We start from the raw sequence: 25,164 nt of genomic DNA, 5'->3' as shown, positions 1-25,164 counted from the left end.
CAGAAAGGACTTACAGGAGCAGTTTCCTCCAAAGGGTTTTTCTTGGTTTGGGCACCACCTTTGACATATTTTTGGGTAATTTATACTGTTTTGAATGGTGATTTTTGATTTTGTTGTTCTTTTCCTGTGGTTTCCTGCTCATTTCCTGCATTTCCTGCATGTTTTGGAAATAAAGTAATTTTGTCAAAGGGTTCATTTGAAAACGCAATGATGCTCATAAATCCTGGATCTAGAAAAGCCCAGAACTGTGTGGAGCTGGAGGAGAGACAGGGGAAGGACGCTGTTTCTCCTCTGACAAACAAAAAACTACAAATCTGAAGTTCAACCTGCTGCCTTGGACGTTTCATTTAAACCTTCATTCACCTCTGGACTAACATTAACCTTCAGCCTGGAAATCAGATCATTTAAATCCAGATTACGGTTGATCTAGAACTATTTCAGACTGGAGTTATTCCAGATTAAAAGGGCATTTTAGTCTGCGACTGGGCGTAATCCCCGTGTGGGAAACCGCTCTACAGTTGTGGATCAGAAATGAAATTACAGAGCAGATCACTGGGCTAGTTTTACAAGAATTTGAGTTCATTTTCATATCTAATTTTAGAGTGTTAATCCCAACATAAACATCGTCTTAAAGGAGAGTTTACCCTCAGAGACTAGAGACTCTATTAAAACACACTGTGTGTGTGTGTGTGTGTGTGTGTGTGTGTGTGTGTGTGTGTGTGTGTGTGTGTGTGTGTGTGTGTGTGTCCAGGCTGTCAGGCTGTTTGCTTACACAGGAAGGCTGTGCTGCTCTGGCCTCAGCTCTGAGCTCCAACCCCTCCCATCTGAGAGAGCTGGACCTGAGCTACAATCATCCAGGAGCCTCAGGAGAGAAGCTGCTCTCTGCTGGAGTGGAGGATCCAACCTGGAGCCTGGAGGCTCTCAGGTGTGGAGAGACACACACACTGTCTTCTAGAGGCCTGAGAGGCCTTTTCTCAGTCATGCTGAGAAGCTGATTCATGTTTAATGTTGAAGGTTTCATGCTGGATATGAGTGATGTTTCCACTAAAGTTTCTATGAGGAAAGTTATTAAATGCTCATGTTTCTATTCTAAAAATGCTCTTTGTTTATTCCTCCTCCAGGGTGGACCATGGTGGAGAGAAGATGTTGAAACCAGGCCTGAGGAAGTGTAAGTGTGTTTTTACTCTTCTTCCTAAAAACACAAAGCAGCAGACATTTGGTCACATGATGTGAGTTTGACTCTTTATTCAATAATGCACACATTAAAAGAAGACAGGCTGAAAAATGTCTGCTCCATAGTTCAACAGTTTGCTCTTTCCACTGAAGTGAACATGCAGGATGACTTCTCTACTCAAACTGGGAACAAATGCATGAAGAGCACTAGTTTAGTTGAAGGCAAATAAAATTAAACATGAACAAATACATGTGAGGTGGTGGAAATAAAGAAATGACAAACTAGTGTGAGAAATCTCTTTCTCTTACTTTATTATTTCAAGTCAGAAATGAAACGTGGAGAAAAGACACGCCTCTCGGCCCTCCATGGCACATGATTGGTGACCCCTGGGTTAAAGGAAGAAAATCAACTTATCCTCCAATTCAAAATCTCTGTTGTACAACATGAAGTTCACATCAATTACGAAATCAGATTTTTATCCAAAATCATCAAAATAATAATTTAGAGAGCTAATACTTTCAGTACAAACTCATCTGTAACTAAGGTGCTGTAACGGGTTATAGTTGGTGGACTCAAAGGCAGAGAAAACGAGTGAGGCAGCTGATCAGTTTACAGAAGGGGTTTATTACAACTGAAGGTGCAGGCTGAGTCCGGGATGAGTGGTGGCTGGATTGCGGATTTATGGGACTCCAGGAGAGGGCTGGGTGGAGGGCTTGGTTGGCTGGAAATAGCTGGATGGCAGAGTAGAGGCAGGTCTGGTGCTGGAGGCCGGGGAGGAACTGGATCCAAGACAGAGAAAACAGTGTTATTCTTGCAGTAGAAAAATCACCAACAGACAAAAATACCGACTCGAGAGTGACTGACAATGTTACTGTGTCACAATCAGGCGAGGTCTGGTTGATAGAGGAAGCCTTTTGTAGTGGAGTGGTGATGAGTGGTGGTAGGCAGCTGAGGAGACCCAACCCCTGCACACCAGGCCTCAATCCTGCAATCAATCGCAAACACACACACACACACACACACACACAAGGACAGGCTAGGAGGCAGAGGGCATGACAGATGCATAATGAAAAACATAAATCATGTCATAAATTTCACCTTTAAAATATTCTGATTTTATGATTCTATGAGAATCAGCACCTCCGAGGCCATGGTTCTCGACCGGAAAAAGGTGGCATGCCCTCTCCAGGTTGGTGGAGAAGTCCTGCCTCAAGTGGAGGAGTTTAAGTATCTCGGGTCTTGTTCACGAGTGAGGGAAGGATGGAGCGTGAGATTGACAGGCGGATCGGTGCAGCCTCCGCAGTGATGCGGTCGGTGTACTGATCTGTCGTGGTGAAGAAGGAGCTGAGCCGAAAGGCGAAGCTCTCGATTTACCAGTCAATCTCCGTTCCTACCCTCACCTATGGTCACGAGCTTTGGGTAATGACCGAAAGGACAGCCAACCTCTTAGAGATAGGCTGAGGAGCTCGGTCACTCGGGAGGAGCTCGGAGTAGAGCCGCTGCTCCTCCGCATCGAGAGGAACCAGTTGAGGTGGCTCCCTGGACGCCTCCCTGGGGAGGTGTTCCGGGCATGCCCCACCGGGAGGAGGCCCCGGGGAAGACCCAGGACATGCTGGAGGGACTATGTCTCTCGGCTTGCCTGGGAACGCCTTGGTGTTCCTCATGAGGAGCTGGCGGAAGTGTCTGGGGAGAGGGAAGTCTGGGCATCTCTGCTTAGACTGCTGCCCCCGCGACCCAGCCCCGGATAAGCGGCAGAAGATGGATGGATAAATGGAAAATATTCTGCGTCCCTTCAAACTCCTTTGCTAAGAGTGGATTTTCAGCCAGCAGCTGTTCCTCAGCAGCTCAGCCACAATAATGTACAAAAAGAACACACAGTTCATCCAAACTAACAAACAATAATGTTTCCCACACAGCAGCAGGACACAACATGTCTGCATCTCAGCAGAATCTCTTTGAACCGACTCACATCAAGTTTTCAGGCCACCAACACTTTTAGCCATTTTAGCATTGAAGCTAGCAGACTTTAGCTTGCTAACAGTTTAGCACAAGTCAGTGGAGATCAACACAGAAAGAATTAGCATGGCAGCTAGCAAACATAAAGCCACATGCTCCCAGTTTGCACACACTCTGACACTCGGCCTTCTCTCTCTGTTTTTCACCTTCAAATGAATTTCTCCGCTGTTTGAACTCAGTTTCTTCCCAGTTCAACATGAACGTTTGGCTCCGCCCCTCCACCTTCACTCCCGCCACCAGGCTGTCAGGAGGCGGGCTCAAGCCTCTGATTGGCTGAGTCACACTAAACTGCAATTTACTGGCTTTTTAGCACAAAACATTCCCTTGTTTTTCCATGAAACTTTTTTTAAATACAAAAACATGCAAACATATGAAATATTGATTTATTTATTCCCAGTGTTTTAGTGTGACGTTCTAAATATTGATTCAGATATTTATTTATTGGTGGTTTAACCGCTCTGGGCTACACTTCTATACAGCAGTTTGACATCCATTCATCACATTCCATAATGTGAATGGATAGTTGATATAGTCACTGAAGAATTCATAATAATAGTGAAATTAAAAACAAATATCTGGATCAGCTGAACAAGTTGTGAGCTGAGATCAAACTTGTGTCTATATTGTATTTTGTTCTGTCCATCAGATTCCTGTCAAGTCAAACTGGACCCAAACACAGCACACAGACAACTCGTCCTGTCTGAGGATAACAGGAAGGTGAGACTGATGTGGGAGGAGCCATATCCTGATCACCCAGAGAGATTTGAATACTATCAACAGGTGATGTGTGGAACTGGTCTGACTGGGAGGTGTTACTGGGAGGTCGAGTGGGAGGCATGGGCTAATATCGGAGTGACTTACAGAGGAATCAGCAGAAGAGGAGACAGTGATGACTGCTGTCTTGGAAGAAACGACAGATCCTGGAGTCTAGGCTGCTTTGATAGAAGAGGTTTCACTGCCTGGCACAAAAACAGATCAACATTCGTTCGTGTCCCCTCCTCCTCCTCCTCCTCCTCCTCTGGCAGAGTAGCAGTGTATCTGGACTGGCCTGCTGGCTCTCTGTCCTTCTACAGCGTCTCCTCTGACGCTCTGATCCACCTCCACACCTTCACCTGCACCTTCACTGAACCTCTACACCTTGCGTTTGGGCTGAACCCTTTTTGTACCTTCGAGAAAATTACACTTCACATGTTGGCGTTTATGGGTTCTCTGCCCGGTGCCTCAGTGTCTCTGTGTCTGATGGAGTAATGAAACACTCACACTGCTGCCCAGAGACAACTGCTGACATGATGTACAGGATCTCTTCTCACACACAGACAGACACACACACACACACACACACACACACACACAAACACATACACACACACACACACAAACACACACACACACGTACATCAAAGTGTGTATTATTCTTCTTATACTCCTTGTGTCAGACAGCTGAACAGGATTTTATAGTTTTTTTCAATTGTTTGCACACAATTTTGAAAACAGGGCTCCTTTTTTCTAAACACCTCACACGATTAACCAAACACCACAGCCAATCTGCACAACACCCAGTTTGTTTGCAAAATGAAACATATCAGCCAAAACCATAAACAAATTGATCAAAATCTTATTTTGTTCTCACGTCACAAACAGTCTTCCAATAATCGTACACGGTTTCCATCTATTACATACTACTGTAATAAATTCAAAACACATTTGTAAAAACCCTTTTTTAAGAAATATTGTGTGAGAGCATGGTTATGGGATAATTTAGATGACAAAAATATATTGACACTCGATACATTCTTCATGATTACTTTGAGGTCTATGTATATAAGTATATGTACACAAATACTATAAACGTACCAAGCACTGCACAACACTGATGCTGCGGACTGAAAATATTTCTTTCTTACCATATACGCAGTTATAGTAACATGTCACTCAACAAGGAAAATCAGTACAAAATAGTAGTTTTCTTCTCTGCAGACAAACAGGACGCTGAGGGAAGCTGCACTGAGAGTTTAGCCAAATCTCAGCAGAAACACATCGACAGTCATTCTTCTTCTTTGTTCAGGTGCTCTCACTTCTTCAGGTCCCTCTCTACCTCTTCCTCTACCTCCTTCTTCTCCTCTTTGAGCTCCGCCTCTCATTCTCACTCTTCTTCTAACTCCTTCCATTTTTGCTGATGACAGGTGAACTCACCTGCTGGCTTTTATCCCTTCCTGAGTGCTGTATTTTCAGTTCAGCACATGTGTGTTTCCACACCAGGTGGATGTGCTTATCCAGTTTGTTCACTAGTGACAAGCCGGGGCTTTGTAATGAGAAGGAAACAGCCTCACAATCCTTATCTGTGTCTAAGGTGTGAAAATGTGTGTAGAGTTTTGCAAATCACTGTGTGTAATGTTTTGCAAAAAGTGTGGAGCTAAGTCTGTGCTTATTGTTGTGCAACTCTGCACAGGTGTTTTGCTTCTTGAGTGTAAAGATTTGTTAATTGTGTGAAATTTTCATTTTAGTGTGTAAACAATGGTAAAAAACTGTAACATCACACGTACAACAACATGGATATTTGATCTGCAGACTTTGAACCAGACACAATCTACTGACTGAGGATCCATTCACTTTTCTAAAATTAAACTTTATTGTAAATGTGAACTATTGGAGATGATTTTTAAATCTTTACTTATTGTCACTCTTTTGGCTCCATCTGAAGTTTGGTTGTGTTAATCTTTGTTAACAGTTCAGATTATATTCTGAAAATCCAGGAAGTCCATAGTGTAAATGCTGTGTGCAGAAATGAAATCAACTTATTTAGAGACATTTTGCATGAAACTCAAAAAGCTGTAAAAACTGAGCTGGTAGAAATAAAGGTGAGCACGACGGATTAAAACCCAAGGGAAAAAAAACTGGATTATAGCGTTTATGGTTCAGAAATTATGACCAAAGTCTCACTAATCTGTGTTTCTGTCTCTCTCTCTGTGTGTGTGTGTGTGTGTGTGTGTGTGTGTGTGTGTGTGTGTGTTAAACGCAAAACTCAAATCTTCAATAAATGTGCGCATATAGATTTTTTTTTTGTTTGTTTTTGTTTTTGTCGCCTTCCAAGTGGGGTTTTTATTTGTGTGTTTGTGGTGGGAAGTTGTGACTTTCTTGGACTTTGGTGTCAGCTGCTAAACAAAAATCAACATTCGTGATTTGCTGAATGTGTCTTATCTGGGTTAGGATTGAAAGAAAAAAAAACCTCAGTATTATTACTCTGAATTTTAACTAAATTATTAGATTATTAGAACCTGGATCCCTTCAAGAGATCAGCTCCCCCTCAGTTTGTGATTAGTTAGTAAATCAGTGAATGCGACATTAGTGGTTGACTGATCCTGCCTGTGTTGCTGGGCTGTCTTGTTTTCTAAAAGTGATAAAAGAAGCACTCTCAGTGTGTTTTCAGTGTGATCACCAGAGTAGAAATACAACACCTACTTTACACAACCTCAGCCGTTAACCCTCAACACTTAATTTTTCCACCTGAAGCTCCACTCCCCAGGAAGAGGACTGCTGATTTCAGTGCTGGGGTTTTCATGTTTTAATTTCCTCCGAAGAATCCAAAGGTTCTCTGAGGGAAAAGCTGCAGGTCCTGGCTTTATGAGCATATCTTAAAATCAAATGAATGAACTAAAAAAAATCTGAAAACAAGGCTATTCCTGTAAAAATGAACAAATAAATAAATGATTTTTTTAAGTTGGAATTTTGGATGTTTTTGTTGACTGAATGTCACATTTACATAACTGATGCTCTTAAAAAATGTGTGTGTGTGTGTGTGTGTGTGTGTGTGTGTGTGACTGCTCATTAAGGTCTCAGTTTAAATCATTTTACATGTAAATATATGCATATGTACATAAATACCTGCATTTTTAGAAAAATTACACAAGAGGGTGTGCTCAACCGTCATTATTGTCAAGACAGTGATGCGGCCGTCATAGCATTACACAACTATTATTAACAAAATAAAATGTATATTCAAAATGTAGGCTATCCATACTGTGGGTATTTCGCTCTCAAAATATAAAAGGTTCTTGCTAGTTTTCTCTCCGTTTCAGTGGAAACTAGTCCTTGTCAGCCAGCCAACTTGAGCTTATCATGTTTTTTAGACATCGTGATTCCCCAAAACTGAATAAATACATCACATAGCAACAACAACAATAAAAAAAAAAAAAAAAAAATCATTTTTTCATCGACTGATAGTTATACCTCTGATGATTCTCAGTCATTTTTAATCTAACAGGTGCCGTGACAGCTACTTACCAACACAGCTGATTTTTATCTACAACCAACTCATATGAACAGTTATATTTAAATACAGGCTACTGCTTTCCAGTGTCGGCGCCACAACAAACATCTGTCTTTTCATAAACTCACCGGCAGATGTTTTCTTCCAGCTGGGGCTGTGTCACTCCAAGCTAACATCAGCTCCTGTTAATGAGGCTGAGCAGCAGAAGTTGAACTGTCTGCCCGGTGTTTGTCAGGTCGTCTTGTAGACATTTGACGGCCCAAGACGTTGACCGTCACTCTCGAGTATCTCTCCTTTTTCTCTTCTGTCTTGTCTTCCTTTGTTCAGCCATTTATCCAAACTCAGGTCGCCAAATAAATCAAAATTAACAAAAAAAACGTCCATTATGCAGGTGAACACAGTTAACAGCGGCTTCTGATGTGGGTTTCAGTCAAACGTTTCTTGTTGCCATGGAAACCACACAGCCTCGGGCAGTTACGTACAGGCGGAGTAATACTTTCGGTGATGTTTTCTTTTTTCATTTGAGCACGTTCTAAACGTCTGATGGACCAATCAGATTGCTCGGTCGGATCTACGTGTTGTATAATTCAAATAAATACACAAACATATGAAAATTGCTTTTATTACAAATCACTGCAAAGTTTCTTTCTGCTGAGCACGGCCAGCAAAGCAGAAATACACCCCAAAATATCTTTAACAACAACAACAACTGCACAGCTCATGTTACCAGTCATTGTATAACTGTAGTAAATATCACTGCCTCATTACAGAAGGAGGTGCAGATTAATGTTTGGATGGTCGAGTAAAAATAAAGATACAGGTTCCAGGTTCTGCACAAGACCTGAACTTTCACCGTCCTGATCTAAAATCTGAGCAGTAATCGCAGCCGGAGGAGCCTGGCCGGCCTGAGGTAAAGCATTCCAGTAGGAAATATGAAGCCATCACATCAGGCGACTGGACATCGTTCAGTTCATTATTATAACATATTGACGGCCTTGTTTGTTTGTCCAGCACTTTGTGGATAATACAGCGAGCAGGTTCACGATCCCCAGAGGACAAACTCTTAATTTGTTGAGCTGATGACTTTTCCTCGAGCCGAAATGTCAACATCACACAAAAGATTTCACACAAATTAGTGGATCAAAACATTTGGTGAATGCCATCATATTCCCCAAAGGAAAATTCTGCTTCATTGTAGTGAACCCATGACCTTTCCTCTGGCGCCACCCTCTGGTCAAACATTGGACTTGTACACAGCATTTCTTTAAATGTAGCCTAATAGATGGAAGTCATTTACTAAGCATATTTCATGGTAGTTATTAAATATGACATGATTATAAAGGATTGTGATGCACAAAGTTTCCTGAGCAGACTCTTTATCAAGGCAAGTTGGTGACACTTGAAGCCTGCTGCTGCCTCTGCACAGATTAGCAGTGAATTACAGATTGATAACTGGAACTGGTAGTTCCCACTAAGCAAACTATTATGTGTGTTGGTAAAGTTAGTGTTAATGCAACATAATTAACAAAATTAGCGTTTTTTTTTTTCTTTCCTGTGCCGTCTTTCACAACATTGTAGTGCCCATGTAAAGCATTGCATGTAATTCAAGCCAGTTAAATGACATTTTGCACTTATTAGTAAATTTGGCAAAATAACAGCCTTTGAGATTCTTTGCATTAATGTAGACGCCCACAGCCCCCGCCCGACCACCACCACCACCAATGTGACTGCAGACTCATGATCTCGCTTCACATTTGCTCCTAAAGGATGCTGCAGCAGATACTCCAGCTAAACATAGATTTAACATCACACTGGCCGGTGTAGCTGTGTGAGTACTGCACATCCCGGGCAAAGTAACTCCCTGACTTTGGACACAGAAAGAGAAAATATTTAGATCAGCCTGGTGATGATTTTGTTCCTAGACACTGCCTCAGTTCTTTGTTCACGACGTCCTGAACCTTTTGCCGGATGTCACGGCTTAAATACAAATGAAACTGTCATTTCCAATGGAGTTTTCATATTCTGAGAGCGTCCATGGAGGCAAGTGGAGTTCTGCCTGACTGTTATATATATATAAAAAATCAAACTAACAGTTCAGCCTTAAGCTCCCATCCTCAAATCAACATGCTTTCCTAAACTGAACATGTTACACAGTTACAACAGTCTTTCTTTAGTGTGGCATCACCACAAGCGTGTCATTGGTAGGCTAACGTTACTTTCGAGCTTGACTTGCCAGTTTCATAGGTTTAACATTAGCCTCCTAAAATACAGTGAAGACCCTGAGCTCACAAACAGGAACTACCCGTTAGGACTCAAACCAGTATCGTTAACTTGGTTTGTCTCCTGAACTTGTCATGTTCTTTTTAAGCCTGAGACGCTGAGCCCAAGGAAAATTCCCCCAATAAATGTATGTGAATGAAATTAAATATTGACAAAATGTTTAATTTTTGCATGAACCGTTCCTTCAATAAACCCCTAATCAAACTATGATGATGCTCAAAAATCAGCATCAGTGTAAGACTTTTTTACTTCCATTAAAATATTTATATATCTTTAGCAAACTGAAAGCCATACTCACCACCATATTTACAGTGTCCCTTGACGAAGTACAAGCATATGTCTGTTTTAAGGACACAAGCACAAAAGTACAACTTTAAGGAATGAAATGTGACACTGTGATATGAATCAAAGTCTCGGTTTGTATCTGTTTCCTGTGTGACTTCATTCTGCTTCCTGTTTTGATCAGGGTTGGTCACATCAGCCAAAGCCAACGTGACCCAGCAGACCTAAAGAAACTCCACTGATAGAAAAATTCACGGAGAAGGTGTACAAAGGAAGCATCGCTCTCACAGATTACCACTTGGCTTTGCAGATAAGCAGTTTATACAAAGAGGTAGAGACTTTTGAAACAGGCTCATAAGCTTTACCTTTCACATCCTCCGAGCTTTTCTTGGCTCCTCTCGTTTGTCTTTTGTTCAGTCCGTCATCACTGCCAGCGTCTCGGTAGCTCGCAGCAGCCCAGACGTCGCTGGTGGAAAAGACTCGTGGTTGCCGTTGAGGGTTGCCCCTGTTGCCTCTCAGAGCCTCTTTGTTGATGTAGACAGATTTCAGAGAGTGAAGCAGCCGGTTGGGAACACCCCGAGCCTGCAGGGCTTTTAAAGGCTGCGGCTCGTCAAAATCATGAGCCTTGGAGCAGAAACAGTCTCCCTGCAGGTGTTGCTCACAGATGTGGAGCCGGTCGCAGTCGTCGCCGTCCTTACACAAGCCAAACTGGCCGCCGCCATTGTTGTAGTCAAAGCAAATCTTATATAAGACAAACAAGAGTGGGAAAAAATATATTCAATCCAATGGAACGTTGTGTAACTGGACATCCGGCTTATTCAAAGGCATTCTAGAGAACCCAGCAGCCAGGTGGAAAAGGACAACAACACTGTCCTTTTGGGTGAAGAAGGCAGAGTTTAACTGTATGGGCCTGATCGTGTACTGGCTGGTTGTTTGTTAGCTGGTCGCTAATCAAGGGGCTGAGCCAAAACAAAGAAGATTAAAGTTTTATTTGGAAGGAAGGATGTTTCGTCCTCCCAGGGAAACATCCGGGGAAGTTATGTGAAATTGTGTGAATTGGGTCTTTTTTATTTTAAACAAAGAACACATGATCAACAGGTAAGCCACATTTTTTTCTTGCATTCTTTGCATTAATTTCCCTCGGTTAATTGTTGAAATTCATGGATTAATTGTATTTTTTTTATGAGGGGGATGCTGAAAATTGGTAAATAAACAGGAAAAAAAATGCAGAAAAAATCCTCAGTTTTCTTCCATACCCTGCTATAGACCAGATTCACACGGCGGCCATCTTCCTCTGGCGTCAGGCTTAGCTGCTGTTAGCATGTGGTGCTGCTGTGTTCAGCTAACGTTAGCGTTCCACCACCTCCTAGCTAACGTTACCATTTGATATCCTTACATGATACGATAGGAGAGGTGTAAATGAATTCTGAAATAATAACCACAAACATCTTGGATTCATTTCTTGTCCACCAGCTAAAGCCTGGAAGTGAAACCCACTGGCTGTGATGAAGCTAGCAGCGTAACGTTAGCTGTCCTGCTGTGTTTCCAGCATGTTTCCCCCAGCTGCTGCTAGCTTAAATAACTTCCAGTGTGTGTTAGTGCCAAAATTTAGCTAGCATTCTTACAAAGAAATGGCTGTTGACATTTAATAATTCATTTACGGTTTTCCTATCAAACGGTAATGTTAGCTCAGAAGTGGTGGACTGCTAACGTTGTTGTGTAACGGTAGCTAACAGGTGGTCAAATATGTTGTTTTACTTTGACTTATGGCCCGATGTCCCCCTGGATCCATTGTTTTTCTCAGGAAACGGTTGAACGATAAAGTATTTTCAGATTCGTGATGTTTATTAGAAAAGCAAACGACAGTACAGAGGTATCTTTTGATTTCAGCATTTGAGCTTCCCACGTTAGAGGAAGATGGCTGCCGCCTGGTCGATCGGCTCTGGGTTTGAAGTTCTCGCCCGTTCGCCTGAACACGACGCCACAGGCCGGGTAAACACACCGTGCAGTCGCAGCAGCCGGGCCACAGGTGGTGCTGTGGTGCCACGACGCTGCCTGCACACTTTTGTTGAACGTTTGGTGTCGTACTTCCGGGTGGCAGCAGGAAGTTGTCGTTCTGCAGCAGCAGCGTGCACAGCTCGGCCCGGTCCAGCTCCTGCAGGCCGTGCTCTACGAGGATCGGCACGTTATGGTCAGACTTCAGCTGATGGGGGAGCTGGCATCCTCTCCTGCAATCAGAGGCTCTGATGTCACTCACAGGTTCAGATTATAAACTGGGCCAACACGCTGCCGCCATGCAGGAAGCTAAACAGCAACATTTACCCCACAAAACATTCACCTAAAAGTAGCTGCCTGGGAATATTCTGGTACACAGAGCTGTGATTTTTGACTTTGATGTGGTGATATGACATTATTTCACTCTAGGCATCACCTGCTGAACAAGACTAAATAAAGCTGAAATGAAAAAAATAGTGAAAAACAAAATTTTGAAGCAGGCCAAATCCAAGTCAAGTTGAGGAGTTATTGCGTGATAAACTTGCTGTTTATGTGATATTTTTCTAAATGCTTATTTTATTGTTACGTCACTCATTTTGTCACTAAAGGCTTGATTTGTTTTATACAGGGAAATCACACCAGCTGCCTTGAGAACTACAGCAGATTTTTAGGGCCAATGTTACACGGTGCAACTTAAATACAATTTTTTGCATGTCGTAAATTAAGTTATATACCGTTGCAATGCCATGAAAAACCCACAGGGAACATTCCCAAATGATGTTTCAACCCCAGTTCATGATTTTTCCTTGGATGGAGCTCCCAAACAACTCAACTTGTTTGTGTGTTAGGTGTGTTTTTAACCTGTCTGTTTATAATTGTGTGTGTGTGTTTTTTTTTAATGCTGCTGGGACAAACAAATTTCACTTCAGGGATTAATAAAGTTTAATCAAATCAACTCAAATGCATTAAAAGCGTTTCACATGTGAGCTCGGCCAAGCATGGTGAAAATAATCCAGGAGTGGGACTTACAGTCAGTGTGTTATATTAACAGCAAGAAAATGTGCTTTTGGATTTTTAAATGTGTGGAAAAAAGTCAATACTCCAACACTTTGACTGAAGTAAAAACTGGAATAAACAGATTTCACTGCTGGTTGAGGAGGCCTGATATTTGACCAAAGTACCAGCAACGTTTAGCCCGATTTATAAAGCAGTTTTTATCAAATCTCATGCAATCTGCTGCAACACACGGTGCTACACAGCTACACAGTTTACACAGCTGCACTCAGAGTTGGAAATAAACATATTTTGAAGAGATTTTTATTTTTAAGTCTTATCCTCTGTGTGTGTGTGTGTGTGTGTGTGTGTCTGAGGCGGATCTACGGGTGGGCCTGGATGGGCGTAGGCCCACCCACATTGACAGCTCGCCCACCCTATCAGATTCAGACCAAAAAATAACTAACTAAATAAATAAATGTTTTAATGTCCGTTTTCCAACGTTTATTTTATGCTCGTTTACAACCTCTCGGCTCGTTACCGAGAGGTTTTTTTTTCTTTCATCATATCATTTTATACATGTCTATCTAAAAAAAAATAAACAAAATGAAATAACAGGCCCATCCAGAATTTTTTAGGCCCACCCATTAGCCATGTTCTGTATCCGCCACTGGTGTGTGTGTGTGTGTGTGTGTGTGTGTCTGACCTCCTGCGGCTGGACGGGCAGGATCCCAGCAGGAACTTTCTGCACAGATGCAGGTTGTTGCAGCCCTGACACACTTTGGCTTTGCAGAGTCGCAGCTCCGTCTTGGCCACCACCTTGTGCTCCCCGCCGGACCGGCAGCACACAAACTTCTCCCGGTTGGAGATGATCCGCCTCACGTTGAACACACAGACGCTCTCCTCCAGATCATCGACGCTCATCGATCCGTGATTGGCGCAGATCAGCTTCAGCACAGCGGCCTCCGCCTCCGACATGTCGAGGCGCTCCGTCGCTTTCCTCCGGCTGACTGACTGAGCTGTGCTTGGTTTTTTTTCTGGGTCTTATTTCTGATGAATGGAAACCGAAACTCAAACCCAGCGCGTCCGCACGTCCTTAAAAAGCCCCGCACAGCGTCTAAAATCCACTTTAGGAAAACATTAGACCTGTCTCTGCTTTTAAATCTTTTACACTCCTGCCTTTTTGGCTTTTTATCTGCTGACATCACGGCTCTGTTGTGGAGCCGCGTTTTTATTTTAATGTTCGTTTCTGTTAGAATTTTGTCCTTTCTTTCTAATTTCTTTAATTTCTCTGTAACTGATGTCAAACTGTCGGCTTTAAATATTCTGTTCTTGTGTGTTGCACTAATCTTAATTTGATTGTGGTTCTATGTTGTCGATGGGAAGCGCTTTGTGCATCTTGCTTGAAAGGTGTTATAGCCTACAAATAAAATAATATAAAAAATATTTTGAAAGAGAAAATCATAATTTCGATATTAAAGTTGTAAATTTAAGAGAAAAACTCACAAATATATTTCACAAAGTCACTAATTTACAAAAAAAGCCTCTGAAATAGCCTATATTTTTTTCTTATGCACTACACGACTCATGCACTACATTTACATGCATGAGAAACCAGATAAAACACTTTTGTATCTGCAGAGTGAAATCCATCAAAACCCATCAAAGTTCTGTTTAATGTTCTGTTTCTAATTAAAAATCTAATTCAAAAAAATCAATAAAAAGTCAGTCATGTTCCCTCCGGAAACTGAAACATGTTCAAATGTACAGCACTTACCATAACATGTTCCTTTGAAGAAAAATAAGTTTTTTGTTGGTATCCTCTCCGTTTCAGTGGAAATAAATAAAGAAAGAATGAAAGAAATCAAGTGAATGTGCTCGGGTTTCAAAGGGTTAAATTGTGTAGCTGTCAGACTGAACCCTGACAGATGGTGTGAGATTAAACCAACAAGAAGAAAATGGCCCTTTATCCATTTTCTGCATGAGAACAATTCCCAGTGAATGACAGTGAAATGAAAGTCTTGCTGGTTTTGCTGAGGAGCCCCTGGAAGCCCCTGAAGGGCTTCAGGACATCAGCAGCTCTGCCGACCGCACTTTGAACAGCACTGCTTCAGCCCACATGCACACACTCATCAACTCACTCTGATCAGCAGGCTGCCTGTGGTGCACAAGCCTCCCTTATCATTTTGACTCATTTATTATTGTTATTTATTTATTGGCAGAAAGTAAAACTAGGGTTTCTGAACCATAGTTATGGTTTAAACACATTCTTCACATTCTTATTTTCAACATTTAATGTAATTTTAATTAATTTTTTGCAATTTTTGCTTTGTCAGTTATTGGAGTAAAATAGCCTAATTATATATCTATTTTTTTTTTTTTAATATTTAATAGCATTACTTATTAATATTTCATCTTGCTTAATGAATGAATTGTTTTTCTACTTTGAATTTTTAATGTTATTTTTTCCAAATCATAGGCTACTTTATTTTGTTTAACATTATTATAGAGAACACTGGTGATTATTAGTTTTTAACATTAAATTTTTAAAAATGGTCAAGTCAGTAATTGAAATTAATTTTTCTTTTATTAGATTATTAGATGTGTTATTTATCATTTTCATAGTAAAACCGTGAGTGTACATGGTTAGGGGCGGATTTCACGGCGGAGGAACACTGCAGTGTCAACATTTGGCCACCCGGTGTCACTGTTGTATGTCCTCTGTGATGCGTCCCAACCGGGAAATCAACACCAGTGGAAACAGACACAGCGACATAAACTGGATACAAATGCAGCAGCAGCAGCAGCAACAACAACAACAACAACAACAACAACAACAACAACAACAATAACAACAACATAAAGAGCCACTGAAAAGAGCTTCTCTCTCTCTCTCTCTCTCTCTCTCTCTCTCTCTCTCTCTCTCTCTCTCTCTTTCACTTTCGTTTAGATGTGATCAAACTGCGCACCGCTCCGAGCCCGGCGGACTACTTTCCTCAAGCTGTGGCGGCAGATTACCGAAGACATGGAAAGGTACTGTAACCAGCATTTAACTTTTTAAACTTTACTGTAATCGCTGCTGTTACGGAAGCGTAGAGCTGCCAGACCAAGAAAATAAAAACCGAGAGGCTCAGTATCACGTAATTACGTAAAAAGTTTATTGTTATAACAATATATTTTCACGTTATAACGTGAAATTATCACGTTATTTCATTATATGATTTTTTTCACGTTATAACGTGAAAATATCACGTTATTTCATGATATGCTTTCACGTTATAACATGAAAGTATCACGTTATTTCGTGATACGACTTTTTCACGTTATAACGTGATAGGTATCACGTAATTTCGTGATACGAAGTTTTCACGTTATAACGTGATAGGTATCACGTTATTTCAAGATAGGAAATTTTCACGTTATAACGTGAAAGTATCACATTATTTCGTGAAACGTGTTTTTGTTTACTGTCTGCTGGCCATATGTAAATCATGGCTGATATGTTGTCACCCAAAGTACAGTGTTTCTCGACCCCCGCGGTGTTGAACAGAGACGGAGAAATCGCCTAGCAAGGCGATTTCTCCGCGGGGGTCGAGAAACTTTAACAAATGCCTCACTGTACTTTGGGTGACAACATATCCAGCTTGGATGCAGTTGAGGTGATGGAGCTTGTATCCATGCAGCCGGCCGTGTCCCTCCAGCTGATCAATGAGGAATGACGCTACCTCAAGAGGGTCCGACTCGTTTTTCCTCCGGTATAATAATGGCATCATGTAAAGCAGCCATGATTTACATATGGCCAGCAGACAGTAAACAAAACACGTTTCACGAAATAATGTGATACTTTCACGTTATAACGTGAAAATTTCCTATCTTGAAATAACGTGATACCTATCACGTTATAACGTGAAAAATTCGTATCACGAAATAACGTGATACCTATCACGTTATAACGTGAAAAAGTCGTATCACGAAATAACGTGATACTTTCATGTTATAACGTGAAAGCATATCATGAAATAACGTGATATTTTCACGTTATAACGTGAACAAACATCATATAATGAAATAACGTGATATTTTCACGTTATAACGTGAAAATATATTGTTATAACAATAAACTTTTTACGTAATTACGTGATACTGAGCCTCTCGGTTTTTATTTTCTTGGTCTGGCAGCTCTACGCTTCCGTACTGCTGTCGACTGGTGTGACTGTAATAAGACAATAAGATGGAGTAAACCTGCTTTCCATTTCTAAATAGAGGTTTGCTGATATGTGTGCAGCCTGCAGGCCGACACTGTTTCTGCTCAAAACGCTAAAACTTATCAAACGGCTTTATTACACTTTTAATGAGACGTTTTCAAACGTGTTGTAACAGAGCAGGAAGGCTGCTGCTCAGGACTGAAGGTCATGTGAAGTTCATCATGAACCATTTGACTCCTTGGACTCTTGATATTTGGTCTCTGGTGTGGAATAAAGGAGTGTTGATGAGGAAGTTTTTCTATGGAGGCTGTTTGTTCATATTTATTCAAGTCGAGGCTGTTTCCCAGTCATCAGAACTGTTTTAGACTAACAGGCTTAAATCATCATTAACATCACTTTTCTTCATGTTTCATGAAATCAGGCCTGTACATGGTGATCATTGCTGTACTGTATATTCTGTGGTTTCCGGTTGCTGAGCGCCCTCTGGTGGTTGATTAGATTTACAGCTGCTTGAGGCCCAGCAGCTTCACAGCTTGTTGACTGTCTGCTGCTGTCACACACCTTTCCTTCAGTCCATCAGCACAGAGCCCAGCTCACACCTCATTCACTCACATTACATTTGCTTGGATTCAGTCTGTGTCCCTATATGTGTGGAAATGTAACTGATTAAAAAGTAATCAGATGAAAAATAAAACAAACCAGCTTCTGTGGCTGGTTCACTAAAAGTTAATTTCTCAGCGTGGTGGTCTTCCTCTCTGTCTGCCAGGATCCAGCAGGAGAAACCAGACAGCTGTGTGAGAGACCCGTCTAAGAAAGCTGGAATCAGTTTTAAACATGAAAAGAACTCCTCTGACACTGAGTAAGTTGTCTGATATTTAAATTTATAGTTGACATTTATTTTTTCCCATAACCTTTCCTCTAGCGCCACCAGCAGGCACAGTGAGACATCTGCATTAGAAATAAAGGGTCCGTTTCTCCACAGAGGGTTTGCTGAGCACCGTACTCTGTTTCAGGCCTGTCCTGTTTAAAAATCATGCAGTGACACATTCACACCCAGGAGTTCAGCGCAACCAGACTTTTGTTAATCAGCCTCTGGGAGTTGCACAGTAAAAGCACAATGTCTGACATCTGAACACATCCACTCTTTACTGAATTTCCAAAATATTCTTTGGATTTGAACTCATAACCTTCTGCTCAAAATACAGTTTCCCTCTTTAGTTAAAATGTTGTTTCCAGCAGGATCAATCAGGAGAGACCAGACTCCCCTGAACCCAGCTGTGTGTCCATGAAGAGTGACTGGTCTATGTATCATCCTATTAATTTCAAAGATGGACACCACTCCACTAAACAGAGGTAAGAATTTCAAACAGATGAGTTTGTTGTTTTCCAGCTCTACTAAGAAGAAGTGGGAAGTCATGATGAGACACAGATGATCTCTTGATGAAGTTTCTTCAGAGCAACAGCATTTACATTGTGGTTCAACTGCTACTGATTCATTTCTATGATTATTATGGGCTGTTGTGCACTTTTTATGAGCTAACTATCAGTAACACTGAGATGTCCTTAGATTGCTCCAGGCTTCTCCAGATTAAGAACTGCTGCTCTTCTTAAGATGATCTTTTATCTCAACCAGGATCAATCAGGAGAGACCAGACTCACCTGAACCCAGCTGTGTGTCCATGAAGAGTGACTGGTCTATGAATCATCCTATTCAGTTCAAAGATGGACACCACTCCACTGAACAGAGGTAAGAATTAAAAACAACTGGGGCACCCAGTATCTCAGCAGATAAGAGCTAGTAGCACTTGTTCAGGCCAAGTCCTGATGGCAGCGTCCTGGGTTTAAATCAGACCTTAGGCCATTTGCTCCATGTCATTCCCTCTGTCTCCCCCATATTTCCTGTCTCTCTCCACTGTGACTATCAAACAAAGCAGAAATGACAAAACAAACAAACAAATAAAAAAACTGTAAAAAAGAAACAGGTCAGAAACATGGTTACACAGCAACTCAGCATCCTCTGCAGTAGTTGTACCAGGACAGGACAGGTCTAAAGGAAAGGGGGGCGGGGTGATGATTTACATTAATGACACCTTTCACTGGAATCAAATGAAGTGGTCATCTGGCAGTGACTTGGAGTGTGTTGGTTTAACTGTAACTCTTTAACCTCAAATGTTCGTTGTTCTTGTTGTTTTGTACCACCCAACCTCCTCTAACAATGAATTTTATGAAAATGTGAAAAACATGCTGTGTGATTTGAGGAGAGAAGTCATATTGATGGGTGATTTCAATATCAACTGGGAAGACAGGACAAACAGGAAGGGCCTCAAACAGACCACAGATATTTTTGATGTAACACAATTGATTGTTGGACCTACTAGAATAACCACCTCCTCTCAAACACAGATTGACTTGATCTTTGGTAACAGACCTGAAAGGATAGTGAAGACATTCAGCTCAATGTTGCACAATGTTTTTCCAACATGTGTGAGAATCTCATGTGAATATCACTTTTCCCACTTTTAACATTATACATAACACAGAGCAAAGTACAAATGATTATAGGTTTACTGTAACCCTCCACAAAAACAAACTTGTAACATTTCAGAAGCAGTTATAATTACAAAATAATTAATTACAGCGTTTCTGAGAGCGAATATTTGGGCATCCTCGTTGACTCTCAGCTATCTTTCCAATCTAATGTAAAAAAAAAAAAAAAAAAATCACAGTCAAGTTTTACCCATTTAACTTCTGATGTACCAGAAATTCAGTGACCACTGATGCAGCCAAGTTGTACATGAATTCAATGATAATGCCACATCTCACCTACTGCTCAACATGTTTTGCACAAGCTAAAGCACTTAAGCTTCTTGAACCTTTGTACAAACAAACCCTTAAAGTTTTGGACTGAAAGCCAAACAGCTACAACCACTGCCACATTTTAGGAAAATATACAGTTTGAGTTGGGTTAATCTAATCAAATATACAAATCTCTGCCTTGTATTTCAAATAACATATTTATGCAACATATTGCATAACGTTGCTTCTCCTGAGGTTCAAACATTTATCACACAGAGTTTCAACCTGAGGAGACTGTGTTGTACCTATTAGAAAATACATTTTGTAATTTTGTAATTTTACTGGCCAGGAACAGCAGATGAAAACTAGCCTCTCCAGCTGACTCTGACTCATTTACAGTTTAACTGTTCATTAGTGTGTATTGTCCCTGAAAAATAAACCAATAAATAAAAAACATTTTGTTGTTGTCCAGCTCTACTCAGCAGAAGTGTGAGGTCATGATGAGATACAGAACTGATCTGTCAATTGAGCTCCTTCACCTCCAATGATTAGAGTGGCATTTACATTGTGTGTGTGTGTGTTCAGAGTCCACCAGCCAAGCTCAGAGCTTCCCAGTGGTCGGCCAGCCCCAGAGCATCAAACAGACCTGGACTCCATATTTAAGGTGTGTAAATGCACAGCAACACCTTTTACTTCAGCTGTAAATTTGATGTAAAACAGCCATTCTGGTCATAACTTCTTGTCTCATTGGGCTTTCAGTCTCTGTAAGATGGATTTGAGGTTTGTGTTCTACAATTTTATAAGGAAAGTCTAATTCGTATTGTTTAACTAAAGGGGTGGCAGGGGTGGCACAAAGACTTCAGTGTTTAAGATGTAAGAATCACCACTAGGAAAACACTGAAGGTCACCATATATTGTAATTGCAGGTACAACAGTGTAGTGATAGTAGTTTTTTTTTTCTTAAATTGTACAGTGCCCAGTGCTCAGAAAAGCACCAGTTTTTATGATTTACAATATGTACATGTTGCAGATTTAACAAAATCAAGAGACACAGTCTTTGGGGAAACAAAAGAAAATAAATGTAAAGGATCACAGGTGTTGCCAAATCAAAGAACAGAAAAAAGAACTGTCCCTCACTCAATCTTGACTTAATCCACCTACAAATGAAATAAAACATAAAGCTAAGTACTCTGTCCTTCACACATAAATACAGTGGATGGCAAACACCTCTTCCCTAGTGTCTCTTACAAAGAAAAAAAAACTTTGGTGTGCAAATGTACAGGGTACCCCAAACATACATAGTTCGTTCCCAAAACAGCAACAAATAATAGAACGGGCTACTTTAAATACAAGGACCCAGACTAAACAAAGGTCTAGACCTGAAGTAACAAAGCTTTCAGCAAGTCAAACAAGGACATGCAAAGACAGAGAGGGGGGACACAAGTGCAACAGTGGAGCTTATATAGTAGAGTGGGGCGTAGTTGACTGGAGGATGATGGACGTCTGATGATGATTGACAAGGGTGGAGACCAACCATGAGAGGGCAGGAATGAGGAACAGAGATGAGCATGTAGTCTGAACTGATCATGAACAGCTGCTTCAGATGAACTGGTCGACCACACAGAACCTGAGGAGGCAGATAGAGGAATAAAGATGAGGGGGAGGAAGACAAAACAAATACAACATATGGTGTGCAGAGTGTTGGCACATAATATATTATTCTGTTCCAGATGTTGGAGGCGAACGCTGTCACTTTTGTGAAGAACGAGCTGAAAAGGATCCAGAGGATTCTTAATCCAGATGACCCAGAATGCTTAGGGAGGCAGAGAGAGGATGAGAAGGTGATGGATGATGAGGAGGAAGACCAGAGGAGCAGCATCAGAGAGGCTTTTCTGCAGATCACACTGCACCTCCTGAGGAGAATGAAGCAGGAGGAGCTGGCTGAGTGTTTGCAGAGCAGTAAGAGACTTTAGACAGTTTGAACATGATGGACTACATGTTGGTAGACCAGAGAACAGGATATCTTTATAAAAAATAATTCATGAACATGGGCCTAATGAGCACAGTTTTATAATTTGAGAGTTAGATGTAATAGAGCTGTAAATTTGAGTGTCGTCAGCATATTGTAACATCTGCTTATTGATGCACTTTTATTTTCTTTTCCATTCAGAAACATTTGCTGCAGTGTACCAACGTAAACTCAAATCTAATCTGAAGCAGAAGTTTGAATGTGTGTTTGAGGGGATTGCCAAAGCAGGAAACCCAACTCTTCTGAACCAGATCTACACAGAGCTGTACATCACAGAGGGAGAGAGTCTAAAGGTCAATGATGAACATGAAGTCAGACAGATTGAAACAGCATCCAGGAAACCAGCAGGAACAGAAACACTGATAAAATCTGAAGACATCTTTAAACCTTTACCTGGAAAAGATAAGCCAATCAGAACACTGATGACAAAGGGAGTGGCTGGCATTGGGAAAACAGTTTTAACACAGAAGTTCACTCTGGACTGGGCTGAAGATAAAGCCAATAAGCACATAGAGTTCACCTTTCCATTCACTTTCAGAGAGCTGAATCTGCTGAAAGAGAAAAAGTTCAGCTTGGTGGAACTTCTTCATCACTTCTTCACTGAGACCAAAGAAGCAGGAATCAGAAAGTTTGAGCAGTTCCAGGTTGTGTTGATCTTTGACGGTCTGGATGAGTGTCGACTTCCTCTGGACTTCAAGAACAACCAGATCCTGACTGATGTTACAGAGTCCACCTCAGTGGACGTTCTGCTGACAAACCTCATCAAGGGGAAACTGCTTCCCTCTGCTCACCTCTGGATAACCACACGACCCGCAGCAGCCAATCAGGTCCCTCCTGAGTGTGTTGACATGGTGACAGAGGTGAGAGGTTTCACTGACCCACAGAAGGAGGAATACTTCAGGAAGAGATTCAGAGATGAGGAGCAGGCCAGCAGAATCATCTCCCACATCAAGATGTCACGAAGCATCCACATCATGTGCCACATCCCAGTCTTCTGCTGGATCACTGCTACAGTTCTGGAGGACGTGTTGAAAACCAGTGAGGGAGGAGACCTGCCCAAGACCCTGACTGAGATGTACATCCACTTCCAGCTGGTTCAGTCCAAACAAGGGAACGTCAAGTATCACAGCAGAGCTGAGACAGATCCACTGTGGACTCCAGAGACCAGGAAGATGATCCTGTCTCTGGGAAAACTGGCTTTTGAGCAGCTGGAGAAAGGCAACCTGATCTTCTATGAAGCAGACCTGGCAGAGTGTGGCCTTGATATCAGAGCAGCCTCAGTGTACTCAGGAGTGTTCACACAGATCTTCAAAGAGGAGCGTGGGCTGTACCAGGACAAGGTTTTCTGCTTCGTCCATCTGAGCCTTCAGGAGTTTCTGGCTGCTCTTTATGTCTTTCTGACTTTCACCAACTCTGGAGTCAATATGCTGACAGAGCAACAATCAGCCTCCTGGTGGTCTACATTGTTCAACAAGAAATCTAATTTAAAACTCCTCCTCCAGAGTGCTGTGGACAAGGCCTTACAGAGTCCAAATGGACACCTGGACTTGTTTCTCCGCTTCCTCCTGGGTCTTTCAATGGAGACCAACCAGCATCTCCTACGAGGTCTGCCGACACAGGCAGGAAGTAGCTCACAGACCAACCAGGAAACAGTCCAGTACATCAAGGAGAAGATCAGAGAGAATCCCTCTCCAGAGAGAAGCATCAACCTGTTCTACTGTCTGAATGAGCTGAATGACAATTCTCTAGTGGAGGAGATCCAACAGCACCTGAGTTCAGGACGTCTCTCCAGAGTGAGACTCTCTCCTGCTCAGTGGTCAGCTCTGGTCTTCATGTTGCTGTCATCAGAAGAAAAACTGGATGTGTTTGACCTGAAGAAGTACTCTGCTTCTGAGGAGGCTTTTATGAAACTGCTGCCAGTGGTTGAAGTCTCCAAAACATCTCTGTAAGTGTCTCTCTCAGTAACTAGCTAATTTTACACTGGTTGTAAGGGCCCTGCAATATCTGACATTTTTACGGTGGATTTTAACTTTCTTTTACTCCAATGATGGTTTTCCAACAGACTATTTGTCACATCTGCTTTTAAAGTTAAAGTGCAGTACTGGATCTATTTCAGTGCCCAGTTAAAAAGACATTCAGAAAAAGAAACATCAACACCATTCATTCTACTGAAGGTAAATAATAAGGTAATGCAAAAGAGACCAAATGGAATGCATTTTGCACCAGCAAAGTAAAAATTGCACCAATAAAATATATATTGCACATAGAATATATATTGCACCAATTAAATATGTATTGCACCGTTTTTATATTCCGTTAGTCAGATGGCCCAGGGGTCAAAACTGTTTTTGTGTCTGTTGGTCTGTGATTTGAGGCTTCTGTATCTCCTGCCAGACGGCAGAAGAGACAACAGTCTATGGCCTGGGTGTGTACAGTCCTTTAAGATTTTTTTGAACTCTGCAGAGGCAGCGGGAGGTAGAGATGTCCTCCAGGGTGGGCAGAGAGCAGCTGATGGTTTTCCCCACCACCCTCTGCAGAGCTTTTTTCACTGGGACTAGTCTTCTCCAAAATGAATGAAGTAAATATGAACCAGCAAACAAGGTGCTTTTGAGTAGCGAACAAAAGCTGTAGAAATGTTTTGAAGGACACACAGCAACACATTTGTTTGGGATTCATTATCGATGCTCTTTCCAGTTTCTTTGCTTCCAAACTGGCAGAACTACTTTTTTCATGAATTGCCACTGCATCACCACAGTCCCATATTCAATCCCCAGCCTGGAGTGTTAAATAAAACCTGGCTGGCCTATCAAAACATCAGTCACATTAAAGTATAATAATTGTGTTTTAATATCTGTGCATCTTCATCCAGGCTGAGTGGCTGTAATCTGTCAGAGAGAAGCTGTGAGGCTCTGGCCTCAGTTCTCAGCTCCCAGTCCTCCAGTCTGAGAGAGCTGGACCTGAGCAACAACCACCTGCAGGATTCAGGAGTGAAGCGTCTCTCTGCTGGACTGGAGAGTCCAAACTGTAGACTGAAGGCTCTCAGGTCAGTATCAGTGAGCATGTAAAGGGTGACCCTGCAAGTTCAGCAACCAAGGAGCCACATATGTCCAAGTGGATGTGTCACAAG

The 25,164-nt window shown here is 41.7% G+C and overlaps 2 protein-coding genes across 2 annotated transcripts in view; both read left to right on the top strand.

Annotated features, from left to right (window-relative positions):
* LOC115355360 (NACHT, LRR and PYD domains-containing protein 3-like) overlaps positions 1 to 25,164 on the top strand; it is a 237,381-nt gene that overhangs the window by 103,035 nt on the left and 109,182 nt on the right. The window lies entirely within an intron of this gene.
* Positions 13,109 to 23,986, top strand: LOC115355368 (protein NLRC3-like). The gene is made up of 3 exons (XM_030046140.1): positions 13,109 to 13,113; positions 21,495 to 21,504; positions 22,192 to 23,986. Coding segments are annotated over exons 1-3 (1,806 nt in total). The 5' UTR covers positions 13,109 to 13,112.

This window comes from Myripristis murdjan, chromosome 23 (assembly GCF_902150065.1).
Source record: "Myripristis murdjan chromosome 23, fMyrMur1.1, whole genome shotgun sequence".
Lineage (NCBI taxonomy): Eukaryota > Metazoa > Chordata > Actinopteri > Holocentriformes > Holocentridae > Myripristis > Myripristis murdjan.
Note: the sequence above shows the minus strand (reverse complement) of the source record. Positions and strands in the feature narration are given on the sequence as shown.